Source organism: Carica papaya, chromosome 2 (genome assembly GCF_054855325.1).
Source record: "Carica papaya isolate Zhongbai chromosome 2, ASM5485532v1, whole genome shotgun sequence".
NCBI classification, from domain to species: Eukaryota; Viridiplantae; Streptophyta; class Magnoliopsida; order Brassicales; family Caricaceae; genus Carica; species Carica papaya.
In genome coordinates this window covers 29301532-29314972 of record NC_142310.1, presented here as the reverse complement: position 1 = coordinate 29314972, position 13441 = coordinate 29301532, and the positions used below count along the sequence as shown (strand labels likewise).

Here is a 13441-nt window from a genome sequence, read left to right as displayed (position 1 = left end):
GGAATTCAGTTTGTTCTTTGGTATAGAATTTTTAGCCTAGTGGTATGCTGGCAATCCTACTTGTATTTCAAAATATGTTTACGGTTCATATACTTTTTTCTTGAACTGCCATAATATGTATATTTCTAAATTCCATCATGTCTAATGAATTTGAAAAGACATTGATCCAATTTTATCTGGAATTTATTTCGAACAGATTATTTACATTTAGAATAATTTCAAGTATAAAATTTAAGATTTTACAAAAATATTCTATAAGTTTTGAGGAACTCATCAGACTAGAACTGCATTTGAAACACTGGAAGGTCGAGATGCCCATGTAAGTTCTATGTCGATGGTAACTAACATCGTGCTCTTAAATTTCAACGTTTATAAGAAAATGTAAGTGGAGATACAAAATTTCGACGAGAGTCATTTTTTCTAAAAAAATAAAGTCAACTCATTCCAATCAAAACTTTTATAGTGTATGTTCGTATTTATATGTGTAGGTATGGATGGAGTCACTTGATGGCCATGGATCCTTTCTCGATGAAGATGACGATGTTGACTCGTGGAAATAAAATTAGTGGGCATGGAGGCGTGTTATGAGGTGAACATGTACGTCAGATAGAGTCTCTAGCCACCGGCTCTTTCAGGTTTCAAACTGAGAGTAAAGGATGTGATTAGGATAAATATCATCATTCTGCGCTCTTCCCCAGTTTGCATTTCTCTGTCAGAAGAGCACGTGACTCTATTTAACACAAACCACCTCTTAGAAAGAAAAGCCAAAAGCAAATTGACCATCACCTTTGAAGTAGATAATCTCTCAGTCTCCTCTGTTAATTTTCAAGTATACTCCCTAGAAATTTGTGTGTAGTTTTCTTTCAAATTTATATATATATACGATTTTCGCTGAGCAAAAGGAAAGAGTAAGAAAATCGGAAATGTCTATATGTGTAGAAGAAATAAACTCCACACAAATTTCTCGCAAGAATTATGATTTTTGCCTTTACAGATCAAACACAATGAAAACACATCAAGATTAAGTAGATGTGCACGTGCAAGATCCGAAATTTTTTTAAAGAAAATTAAGAAAAAAATCTTAATTGGAAAAAATATATATAACAAAAGAAAAAAAAAAAAGTCCAGAACTATATCAGCCGTAGGCGATAGAAGAAATTAATTACACGACCCAGCTAGCTAGATGACAAAGAGGCATGCAGCTTAGTTGACACATTGCTGTCCCATCCTCAAAGCTGTCAGCTTATAACCTGCTGTATTTATGTGTATATATATATTTCTCTTACATAGTTAGTACCTAATACCTCTACCCCCTTCATTCTCTTGTCCATTTTCTTTTTCCTTTAAAAAAAAAAAAAAGTTGTTGATGTTCAGAGCATCAATGGCTATGGTTTTGAGCTTCTTGTTGATTATCCTGTTTGTGCAGATATGTGAGAGCCAAGTTCAAATCGGATTTTATTCCCAGACTTGCCCTGACGCTGAGTCAATAATCACCAGAGTTGTTTCAGATGCTGCGGTCTCTAACCCTAACATGCCTGCCGTCTTGCTCAGGCTCCATTTCCATGACTGCTTTGTCCAGGTCTCCTCCCTCTTCACACATATATATGTGTATGTATGTTTCATTTTGGTGTAAAATTATTGTTGAATTGATTATACACATACACATACATATATTAATAGGGATGTGATGGGTCGATTCTGATTGAGAATGGAACAAATGCGGAGAGACATGCCTTTGGCCACCAAGGAGTTGGAGGGTTTGAAGTGATAGAGAGAGCCAAAGCTGAGTTAGAAGCTGTATGTCCAGGAGTTGTTTCTTGTGCAGACATAGTAGCCTTGGCTGCTCGAGATGCCGTAGCTTTGGTATACATCTTTTATATATATAATAATACATATTTGTAGGAAATTTGGTAAAATGTCTTTTGCTTCACAATGTATGTTAATTATGTTTATAATTATAATATTAATGACATACCTCTCTTGCATGTACCTTAAATTAACCTGTGTGATCACCAGCTGACATATACGTACGTGCAGGCGCAAGGACCTGAATATCAGGTTCCGACAGGGAGGAGAGATGGAAGAGTATCAAGTGTATCACTGGCAGACGATATGCCGGATGTGGGTGACTCAATACAGCAATTGAAAGCCAAGTTTCTGCGCAAAGGCCTTTCAGACAAAGACCTTGTCCTTCTCTCTGGTAACATACACAATAACTCTCTCTCTCTCTCTCTCTCTCTCATGCATTTGTAGTGATGTCAAGGCCGGTACAAACGCCATCTCATATGAATCTTTAACGCGTACATATGTGCACATATACATATATCCTTCTCTCAATTCATTAATTAACTCTAAATTCCAAATTATCAATATGTATTAATTAAAAAATTTAATTGCGTGTTTTAGAAAAAGGACATGATATTTATATGATTATTTATCATAAAATTCAACAACAAAACAAAAGAACCATATGATTTATTAAATAATAAAACACATTGGTTAGGGGGGGTTGGATCAAGTGGAGTAAAGAAACCGTGTCCTACTTCTTCAAAACAAAAAGAGGAAACCATGTGCTGTTTTTTCAGTTTCTTTATTATCATTTATTTATTTTATTGACAATGACTTGCGGAATGGCCTCTGCCGTATACACCACCAAAACTATATAATTTCCATGGAAATTAAATTATATTTATTATGAACTAATTAATTTTATGACCAAATGCCCTCACCATTATCAGTGGCAGGTGGCACAGTTTTAGTCACACCCATTTATGAGACGTACTATAATTGTACATAAAATAAATTAAATACTAATCTGATTTATTCGATGCAATCATAATTTCATCATAATATAATTTATTTACGTTTTAAATTAAATTAAAATTAATTGTTCTTCCGATTGCATGAGAATTTTCAGCTGCGCATACCATTGGAACCACAGCATGCTTTTTCATGACCAACCGGCTTTACAATTTCGCTCTGAGTTCCACTGGATCTGATCCAGAAATCAACCCCAGTTTCTTACCAGAGTTAAAGGCCACGTGTCCTCGAGACGGCAACGTTAACGTCCGGCTACCCATCGATCGCGGCAGCGAACGGACGTTTGATAAACAGATTCTACAGAACATCAGGGATGGATTTGCGGTTCTTGAATCTGACGCTAGATTATACGACGACGTTTCAACGAGAAGTGTTATCGACTCTTACTTTGGGCCTCTAAGCCCATTTCTAGGCCCATCGTTTGAGGCCGATTTTGTTGAATCGATCATAAAGATGGGTCTCATCGATATTAAAACTGGATCGGCTGGAGGGATCAGACGTACCTGTGCATCCTTCAATACTTAAAAAACAAAAACACTTTTAAAAATTCTTTTAAATTTGTTATGTAAGTAACACTTTTAAATTTATGAAATTTGTTTATTAATTTACCTTAGTTTCTCTATGTAAATTATGAGGAGATATGTTATACAATAGGATATATATATACATATATATATATATATATATGTACACACTGCAAAGCCGCGTGCGTATATATGTATATAAACATAAATATACTGCAACATCCATGTGTGTTTTTGCGGGTTGTGTGGATATATATATATATATATATATGTTTATATAAATGTTAATTTTGTAGTGTGTGTGTGTATATATATATTATTAACATAAAAATTCTGTTTGAACCGGTATAGATTGGATTTTCGATCCAAAATATCCTCGACCGAGGTCCAAATTCAGTCTGCACCAAAAAGTTGAGTCTGGTTTTCCGGTTCAAACCAGAAAATAACTCACCCTAGATTTAGTAAGTCATAAATTCAGGAATTCAAACAAACAACTCAAAGCAGTTTCTCTATTGACACTTGAGCTCTTATGTGTCACATGGGTCCTGACATTTCTCCTGGCTTGCAGAACTCCTCTGGTTCCTGGTTAACCCGCTGGATCATAACTATTTCACTGGTTTATCTATGCATGGATAATTTGTCTTTGTAAAATCTTCAACAGCTCTAGCTTTAATCAGCTTTTATTTATTCATTTAGGTGGTCTACTTCAATGAGTGTGCTGATCTTCCATTGTACAGCACTTTTCTCCAATCACGTGATATATTAATGGCCAATAAAATTTGGTGCAAACTCATTCATCAGTTAAAAAGATCCACTTAATTCTACTGTTAAGACTTGTGATTCAAAACAATCTTAGATGAAATTAAGTTCATAATCAAGCCAATTGTAAAACCCAAATTGCTTCCTTGGTGTATGCATGGATAGGAGGAAGGTAGTTTGGTTTGTATTTTTAATTTTAAAATGATGTTTATGTAATTATATTTCATTATTCTGAAATTGACCTTCAATTCACTATTTGCAGTATATTTTTAATCTCCCATTTTTTTACAAACTTCCCATTCTGATGACACTTTGATCCTATATCTGATTAGGAGAAGAAATTTGAGGTTGGGAGAGAAGAGAAAGAAATTGAGAGGAGATGAGGAAAATAGGGTTGTAATCTTCCTTTCCATATTATGTTTCCCCAAAAAAAAAAAAGAAAAGACTATGAAGAAACTAATATAAACATGAAAATAGAAAACAAGCGAATAATTGCAGTGTTAAAAAAAGTAACTAATATGTCGTAAAATTCAAAAATCCGAACAAACAATCCAAATAGATTCTCTATTGAAACTTTGGTTCCTATGTTTTACACGAGTTCTAAAAAAGATTAATAATTTTATTAAAAATATATAAAAGTAAAAAAAATTATAAATTTATATAAATTTACTATTAGTAAATTAATATTACGGAGTTAATTAAATTTTAATTATTAACTAAATATTTATTACATTTATCTCTTTTTATAAAGGTATACATTGGAATTCTAAATTTTCTCATAAAAGTTATATTGTTACTAGCATTTTCTTGAAAATTCTAATTGGTATTTAGTAAAAATTTAAAAATAGTTGAGATTATCATATGAATTTTCTCATGACCATAGGCATGGCATGGCATGGCATGCATGTGTTTTCTTCTCCTTTCATTCCATTCTGCTTATATAATTTATACACACTAAAAGTTTCTGATGGAGACTGTATGTAGCTCCCAAAAAAACATTACACTAAACACAAAGAATCCCTATACAAGGTCCATTTCCAATCAATAGCGCGGCACATAACCTCCCATTCCCATATTATAATTCTGTGGTTGTTGTATCTTGCTCAACCCAACTTGTCCTTGCATTCCATCTCTCGCATACTGTTGCCACATTACTTGTTCTTCCGTCAGCAACCTCTGCTTCTTATCCATATCCGACATTTGCACATAGGATGGCGGCGCCACCGCCAACGACGCCGCAAATGGGTCCGAGTTTATTCCTCCTCCCTTATGTCCGCTTGACGTCGGCGGCGCCGGCAATGCTAGCATCGAAGGCCGTACCATTACCATACTGCTTTTACTCCCGCTTGCTCCCGAACCAGTAGCCGCGATCATTGCATTAGACATAATGCCTTGTTGGTACATTCCGTCGAGCATTAACATGTCGAAACCGCCCGGAAGTGAGTTTTTCTGGTTGGATAAATGACTGGCGGATTCAACCAGTGCGGTCTCCCAATCTGCTCCATCGTCGTTGAAGGCTTCCCAAGCTGAAGTTGTTGTTGCAGAGACTGTTGCTGGTGGTACACCGCCGTCGAATAAAGCCAAAGCCAAGTTGTCTTCATGTTGTTGGCATGTCATTGCATCTTCTCCCAAGTTCAACAAATCAGCCTCTTGTTTCAAATCTTTGTTGGGTTCTCTGACGGGCTCTGGTTTTAATTCCTCTGGAGCTTCAAAACCCTCGGGTGGCGGTAGCGCTTTAATGGCGTTCATATCTTCTTTGACTTCCTGGTCTTCATCAACCTCTTGCTTTTCAGTTGATATCTCCTTTTTCTGGTCAGCTGGGTTTTTTATTCTCTTGCTTTGGGCTAAAGCAGACTTGTCTCGAATAAACTCGTCCATGAGGTCGATCTTCTTCTGGGTTATCTTCTCGACTTCAGGGTACTCGGAGGAGCGGGCTATGCCCATGGTCTTGCACCAGCCGTAGAAAATGTCAAGTTCATCGAACTGCTTAGAGACGCGGCAGAAGATTTCGTAAACCTTGACGGAGTCCGGGATCTCAAGCTCCATGAAACGATCTATTAAGATGCCAAGTATTTCTGTAATGTCGTAGTATATGTTGAAACTTTCCTTCACAATTGGGTATAGAGCCACAATCACCACCCTATTGTTCTTCGCACAACCTGTTCAACCCAATATCAGCATGTACTCTACGTATACATTTATTAAATTAATATATATATTTATTAATTAAAAATTAAGTAATACATACATTAATCATGACGTAACTTTCTATAAAATAACTTTGTATCAGAAGTACATGAAAAGATATAGTTCCAAACCACAATTTTTTCTTCCACTTCTTATGGAAGAAGAAAAAGCCCAACAGTTCTAAACAATAAATGGTAAATATATATATATATATATATATAGGCACATGTAAGAGAACCACGGTCACGTTTGAAAATTATCATTTCTCCCTCGAATTAAAAATAGAATTTTGATTAGCAACTGTATGTTAGCTGAACGGTTATTATATTTTCTTTTCTATAAAAGGTCATATATTTGATTCAAACTATTTTTTCTTGTATGTGTTCGTCTAAAATTTATTTCTATTGTGTTTATTGTTGTATTTGTAAATACTCAAAAAAGATTCAATCGAAATTTTGATTTAGACTTGAAAAACTTTGAAATGTTTAGAATCAAATATTTAGTAAGACAAACCTGTTGGTCGACAAGCTAAAAAGCGTTCAAGAAGCTGCTGCAAATGCTGCACCCTTGAAAAAATATGTTCAGTCTTCATATCACGGATTGGCGTTGATCTTGCAGTAGCTTCCTCCTCTTCTTCATCCATCCCATACACGCTCCGTTTCCGCCTACCTTGCATCCTAAACTCCAGCCTCTCGTCCAGATACAGTGCGTATGTTCTCACGAACGCGGAATAATCCCATGAATTCGATCGCGAAGCATCACGGAAATCGGACATGTTGAGCATCCGAGTCCCACGCCGTGTTGAAAAGAAAATCTCCTGCTCGTATGTTGGATCACCTTCAGAAAGCAGGCGCTGGATGAGTATGAGCGTCTTTAAGGCCACCGTCCAGTTCTTGGTCTTGTTTAGGCGTCTGGAGAGGGTGTTGACACAGGCGCTAATGTAGGCTCGGGAGTAGGAGGTTAAGCTTAGGATTTCTCTAATGTATTTTTCTTCAGCTGGGTATTCTTCGTGTCTGGTTGCCTTAACAATGGCCACATCAAGGTCTGAGATTGAGGCGCTGTTACCCACTTTTGCAAGCCCAATGCTGGTTTGATCCTTCACTGCCCCAAGGGCTCTCCTGATCGTGCTTGGAGCCATGTTTGACTTTAGCTAATTCTTATCACCTACACAAATAAATAAACTCTTTTCTCTATTAAGGATAACATGTATATATACACACACACACACACACACATATATATATATATATATATCTATATATCAAAAGGAGATAAGATGCTTACCTGCGGCTCCAACTTATTATTGTATATAATGTAATCTGGCAATAAATCAATACAAATATGTGTATATATGTATATATATTGTTTTTGAAAAGAAATTGTAAGTGGGTCTGTTTGTTTGTTCCTAGTTGAAGAAAAAAAAAAAGGTTAATGGTGAGAGGAAGTAGAAGGGAAAGAAGAGGTGAAATTTTCTCTCCTTTCTCTTCTGATTTTCGATGTGTGTTTTCCCTCTCTTCTGTGTTTTTTTGAGTGTGTTTTGTTCTGATCAATCAACCATGCGCTGCCCGCAAACGCAGGAAAATTCAATCGCCCTGGCTGCCTACTGCTTGTCAAGCTCAATTTGGCTGTACCGTAGACATTCTTAGTTTTCATCTTTGACCCTTTCAGACCTCCTAAGATAATTATTATCCGCTTCCATTTCTCATTCACTCTATAATTAGAATACTTACTTATATTATATTAAGCAAATTATTAAACTTAATTAATTAACCCTTCATGGTTTACCATCCATTGCCAATGTTTTTTTCCCCTCTAAAATTACTATAATTATTTAACTATAACAAAAATCTTGTTTTGAAATTCTGTGATGGTTTTATTATTCATATGTTTTTGGGTAATACATAAGAGGGATAGTGATTATAATTCAAATAAAATAAGATTTAAATTAGAATAGAAAATTATAGAGCCTAAAAAACTCCCAACTTAAATGGAAACTGACTCTTTCCAATAATTTAGTTCTAATCTTTTAACCCATGAAAGTGCCAGCTTAGGTTCAAATATTATGACCTGTTTTCAACACCGTTCTGTTTTCTATTTTAATCAAAGAATTAGAGGATGATTTAAGTTTCAGGATCTTATCTCTTACATACCATCACTAAACAGAACATCAGCAGAGGCACTCTTGATGTATCTCAATACATACTTTAAAGCTCTGCAATGCTACTTCAATGACTTAATGAAAAAAAAAAAAAAAAAAAAAGACTTTATATAAAACAAATAAAAATGTTCATAACCTTCATCTTAGAGTTACAAACAAAAATATTCCTAGCCTGCTGGGTATCTCTACTCAAACAATTGAGAACTTACAGACCACATTAAGGTTAAGTTATGCACTTCCATTAGCAAATAGAATTCCTAATGATGAATGGCTAATCAGGTAAAATGGTACAATTGCCCAACCTTAGACTTTAGACATATTTCCCTCTATACTTTGGCTTTGGTTCCTTGCAGTTGTTGGAATCTGCAGTAAGCTGAGAATCAGGAGGAGTAAAGACAGAAGAGTGAATATTACCATCTTCTAACCACTTGACATGATTCTCTCTGAACTCCATATGCTTTAGCCTTGCTGCCTCTTCAATTTCCTTGGTGTATGGTCCTATCTTAATCATTGTCAGTAAAACCCGACTGTAACGGGAACTTAGGATTTGTTCAGAAGATGCAACTAATTGAAAGCAAGGGTGCTCAGGAAAATGGTTCTCTGGAAAATCATCTTCTCTTAGTACAGGATAGAAGAAGACAAGCCTGCCACCCTTCACAAGCATCTTAGCAGCAAGGTCCAGCAAATCGTGCACGCATTCTACTAAGCTGTAAGGTGCTGTCGATGGTATGTGGTCTGTCCTCTTATCATCAGGAACAATGTATGGGTCAACCACCCCCTTGAGCAATTTTCGGCCCCCAGATTTACGTCCACCAGCACGAACACCATAAGGAGGATCACAGATTATGGCATCAAACACCTAATAGAAAAAAAAAAAAAGAAGAGGTAAACAAAGAGACGGGACAAATAAAATCATTGAGGAACAGCATACAACTGGAGGTAAAAGTCCATGAGTCCTGGGCAGTCCACCCGAGTAGGATCTCTGTTATTTCTTCTTCTATGGGAAAAGATGGACTTTTGGTAAAGAATAATGATTTCTAACTCGCTCCAAGGAGGTGTAGGATGAATATTGTCCGTTTTGCAACAAAATTTTTTCAATGTAGTAAAAGAAGTACCAGGAAAGAGATATAGAGAGACAAGATTTCGAACGACATAAATCATAGATAGATTGTGGTGGTCGGTGGCTGTCTCTACAGACTAAAGCTGTGCCATCTTATTAGAGAGAGAGACACGGGCAAAGCTTATTGGCTAAATAATTAGATTATATGAATTACTTAGAAGTTTAAGCCACTAGAAAATAATCCAAATTAATTGTTTCTGTATCCTAACATGTCCCCTCAACATGCATATTGGATTACAAATGTGAGCAAAATATTCTGTTGTATCTTATTCTGAAATATATTATTTTAAATAGAAACAAAACAGCAAAAGACTTCCATATTTTTAAAATCAGATTCTAATACTTTACCAAGCAATTAGGTTAATCATCCCAAATTTAAATACAATTGAAGAGGGCCTAACTTGATCATTCTTTTTCTTTGGGGGGGTGGGAAAAAACTTTACCTTTTATATATTCTATCAAATACAATTTTTTATATTGTTAGCGAAAAGAATACAGCTTAATATGATTATAATATTATCTAAGACCATCTGAAGTTTGATTGCATGTGAGACACTACACTAGTTTGCATCACCATCAAAATGTAGGCAGGTGAATAAATCCACTCTGTAAAACCATAGTTCAAAAACAGACAGAGCTGATAACCAAAAATCTAACAAATTCCAGATGAACACTGAAAAAGAAAAATAATAAATAATAAATAATTAAAAAAATCATTTCCTGGGTTCTTTTTGGTCTGTTTGAATCAGTTTCTCAATCCAGCTAACTCCTTTGGCTACTTTGAGAACTCATTTACTTTAGCAAAAATCATTTTCCAGCAAAACCATATTCCTTAATGCGAGTATCCTCTTTCTCCAGATAATAAGAAAATCATATCGAACTTGTGGGAAAATATTCATCTCTATAAGGCACGCAACTTTTTTTTGCTGAAGGCACACAACTTTTTTCTTGGCTGAACTTAGCACACAACGCTTGATGTACATTATGGACATATTAAATCCTTTCATAATTTCAGATATACCATATCTCAAAAGGAGGAAAAATATGTGTCTTAGCTAATCATATTATGCTGCTTTTCCACTCATGTTGTGTCAAAAATTAGGAAAAAGTGTGATTCAACAAAAAAGAGCAAGATAGTAAGAAACATTTATTGGCTCATAAAGCCTAGATACCAATTTGAAAAGAATTTCAAGACCTGCATACTGCAATTCTAGAAATCTAGAAAGAAGAGAGCAAAAACGGATTATCTAATTGTTCCAGCACAAACAGGAAGTATTGTAGAGATTCTATTACCTCTTTCAATCCAGGACGCCAGGGAGGAAGGTTATTATCTGCTCGTAGCAGTCCAATTGGCATTGGTAACCCATACTGAGAGAAGAAGCATGTATGAGTAAGTATCAATCTGAGTTATGCCGTAAACTACTTTTTGTTTTTCCAAACCAAAGGAGGTAATCTTCTATCAGGGATATGTTGTAACTTCAAATCAGCAAATAATTCCACTATAATTTCCATAAATATAGAGCTCAGAAGCACATATACTTCCAACCAAAATCCATCAGCATCAGTATCTAATCCATGTAATCATGATGGACATGAGTATGCACGCAACAGAAACGTAACATATACATGTGGAATTTTTATTTGACTAGTAGATTCACTTGGATACGTTGAAAACTAATAAATGCCACTTGAGATATCTCATTGATACACAAGGATATCAGTTTCAGAATTTGTTAGCATAAAGCCAGCTCACCTGCTTGAAGTTGCTCCAAACATTACAGTTAGGACCTCGCCCATCACGGACAACCCTAATGTCAATATCTGCACCCTGAATATTCACATTAGTTTATATCACAAGAAGCTCATAACGTATGAATGGTTTCATGAGTTTCTAAAAATAGAAAACTGTTATAGAGGTCAACATAAAGCAAACATGGAGACACAAAGTGCAAACCATTGTCATGGCTCCGAAATGAGCTGCAGAAACAAGAATGCTCCCAGTGCCCACAAATGGGTCATAGACAAGTTTCCCAGGTGCAGCATGTGCTTGATTCGCCATCAAGAAAGCTATTTCTGCATCCATGGCAGTTGGGCCAAGATAAGTGCGACTTTTCAACTGATAAGTCGGTATAAGCTTTCTATCAGCACCACCAACCTCCCGACCAAAAAATATTCTCCTTTGGCTAACCGGGGGAAGCCCATTGTTAAGTCCATAGTCATCAGTCTCCATAAGCCAAAACTTGTGATCTGGATTTTTTAGATTTACTCGACCCTAGAACATAATGATTAATTTTACTTACTATTCATAATAACCAAGACTCTTATGGAAGTAAATTGTTCCTTTTGCTTGGCAAAGTTATAAGCCAACAAACACACCTGTGAATTATAGTAAGAGACCTCCTAAAAGTGCAGATATAAAAATCTATGGCAGAGAGTTTCACATTTATCATATTTCTGAAAGAAAGATTAATATATTCTGTAAAACGAATTTACTGTAGAAATGCAGAAGTAATTAAAAATCCACTGGAAATCGAGTAGTATATCCTGTAAAATAAATTCTAACGAAATAAATCTATGCTTATTACTTGTTGAATCGACCAAACAAATTGTAATACAATAATTTTGTGAATACTTGTATACGATGCCAGAATCTTCTGAAAACACATTTGGCAGTAGGCTAGACATCAAAAAACCAACGCCTCAAGGTGCCCATCAGGGACCAAACTTATTAATTACCTCTTAGCATAGTCAGAAGACAATTCAATTGCCATATTAAAATCAAAGTATTATCCTACAAAATTCCAAAATGCCAATTCACTAAAACTCCCAGGACAAAGAAGCAGACCTTGAACGGAATATAAGCAAGCTCTCGAATTCTATCATTTTGCTCCTGGAAGCTGATGGCCTTCCCGAAGCTGTCGACAGTGATCTTAAACGTGCTTTCCGGAGCCAAATACGGCAACTTACACTCGTCGGGGTAACTTTTGATGGCCTCTTCCAGTTCTTCGTAGTTATTTCCTTCTCCCCAGAGCTCATAGATTCCCTTCACAAGAATACCTGCAAAAATCTCGAATATAATATATGAGAAAGTGTAATCACTTGAGCGATCCAGAAAAGCTAAGCATGAGGAATTGAAGGTTACTACTTACTCCGGTTGGCGATGCTCCGGGCGACGTCCTCCGACGGGAGATTGACGAGATGGAAAGGAGAGTCTGGGTGGTGATGCAAGGGAAGCCGCCATTCCAGGTCCTGGTCCTGCTTCCCAAATAGCTCTGCCAGAGACTCTACTTCTGGCTTTCTGTAATCTAACAATCTGTGGTAGAAGACGCAGAGGTACCACATGTTTCGATTACACTGCTAAAATACTAGAAAGGAAGGCTGTGAGAAAGAAAGAAGAAGAAGAAGAATGGTGAAGCTGACCAGTCTAGCAAGCTCCAAGCAAGGCTGCAGAGTCTGCAATAATCAACTTTTCAAAACCCAAAACCCTTTTCGCCCAACTGCCTGCCTCAGCACTATGCCTGCCTTCCAGACACCCCAAAAAATGAGCCGAGCCCAAGCGTTGATTGGTTAATACATACATTAACATATACCTACAGTATATAATATTATATATTATAATATATTATTCATATAGTTTTTTCTTACATGCACCCATTCCTAGCAAGTAACCAACCTATCACAAAATTTATCTCTTTAATAACTATAGATTAGACATGATTAAATAGCATTGGACAAGATTAATTTGGGTTATACATGTTAGATATGATCATGCAACATTATATTGGATTACATGCATTTAAATAAGATTTGAGTTTAGAATTACCAACTAAGTGTAAGATTATATTATATCCTGCATTATTTATTATATAAAAA

General features: G+C 35.9%; 3 protein-coding genes across 4 annotated transcripts in view; 1 reads left to right on the top strand and 2 right to left on the bottom strand.

Annotated features, from left to right (window-relative positions):
* Window positions 1-3433, top strand: part of LOC110816225 (phosphatidylserine decarboxylase proenzyme 3-like) — a 31567-nt gene extending 28134 nt beyond the window's left edge. The window contains exons 22-26 of one of the 2 annotated variants that reach the window (XM_088213945.1): window positions 237-258; window positions 1438-1579; window positions 1681-1863; window positions 2038-2200; window positions 2918-3433. In XM_088213945.1, coding sequence (XP_088070071.1) covers window positions 237-258; window positions 1438-1579; window positions 1681-1863; window positions 2038-2200; window positions 2918-3345 — 938 coding nt within the window. In that variant the 3' untranslated portion in view covers window positions 3346-3433. Of the gene's footprint in view, window positions 1-236; window positions 259-488; window positions 902-1437; window positions 1580-1680; window positions 1864-2037; window positions 2201-2917 lie in introns of those variants that run through there. The other variant, XM_088213944.1, reaches the window with a different exon arrangement.
* Window positions 3434-4994: 1561 nt separating this feature from the next.
* Window positions 4995-7818, bottom strand: LOC110816220 (putative clathrin assembly protein At1g03050). Its single transcript, XM_088213943.1, has 3 exons — window positions 7575-7818; window positions 6804-7454; window positions 4995-6262 (listed from the first exon to the last, which is right to left on the bottom strand). The coding sequence occupies exons 2-3, from the start codon at window positions 7426-7428 to the stop codon at window positions 5145-5147; spliced, it is 1743 nt and encodes a 580-aa protein (XP_088070069.1). The 5' UTR covers window positions 7429-7454; window positions 7575-7818; the 3' UTR covers window positions 4995-5144.
* Window positions 7819-8537: 719 nt separating this feature from the next.
* On the bottom strand, window positions 8538-13130 carry TRM11 (tRNA modification 11 protein). Its single transcript, XM_088213942.1, has 6 exons — window positions 12718-13130; window positions 12414-12625; window positions 11523-11840; window positions 11322-11396; window positions 10862-10936; window positions 8538-9307 (listed from the first exon to the last, which is right to left on the bottom strand). Exons 1-6 carry the CDS (start codon window positions 12908-12910, stop codon window positions 8759-8761), a joined length of 1422 nt encoding a protein of 473 aa, XP_088070068.1. The 5' UTR covers window positions 12911-13130; the 3' UTR covers window positions 8538-8758.
* Between the last annotated feature and the right edge of the window lie 311 nt (window positions 13131-13441).

Bases quoted from the DNA above. Each gene is read 5' to 3' on its own strand.
- LOC110816220 (XM_088213943.1), bottom strand. From the start codon at position 7,428: ATGGCTCCAAGCACGATCAGGAGAGCCCTTGGGGCAGTGAAGGATCAA. The intron at 6,263-6,803 runs GTTTGTCTTACT...TGGGTTGAACAG, and splicing joins TTTAGCTTGTCGACCAACAG to GTTGTGCGAAGAACAATAGG.
- TRM11 (XM_088213942.1), bottom strand. From the start codon at position 12,910: ATGTGGTACCTCTGCGTCTTCTACCACAGATTGTTAGATTACAGAAAG. The intron at 11,397-11,522 runs GTTTGCACTTTG...GTGAATATTCAG, and splicing joins ATTTCGGAGCCATGACAATG to GGTGCAGATATTGACATTAG. The intron at 9,308-10,861 runs GTAATAGAATCT...TTTTTCTATTAG, and splicing joins GGCGTCCTGGATTGAAAGAG to GTGTTTGATGCCATAATCTG.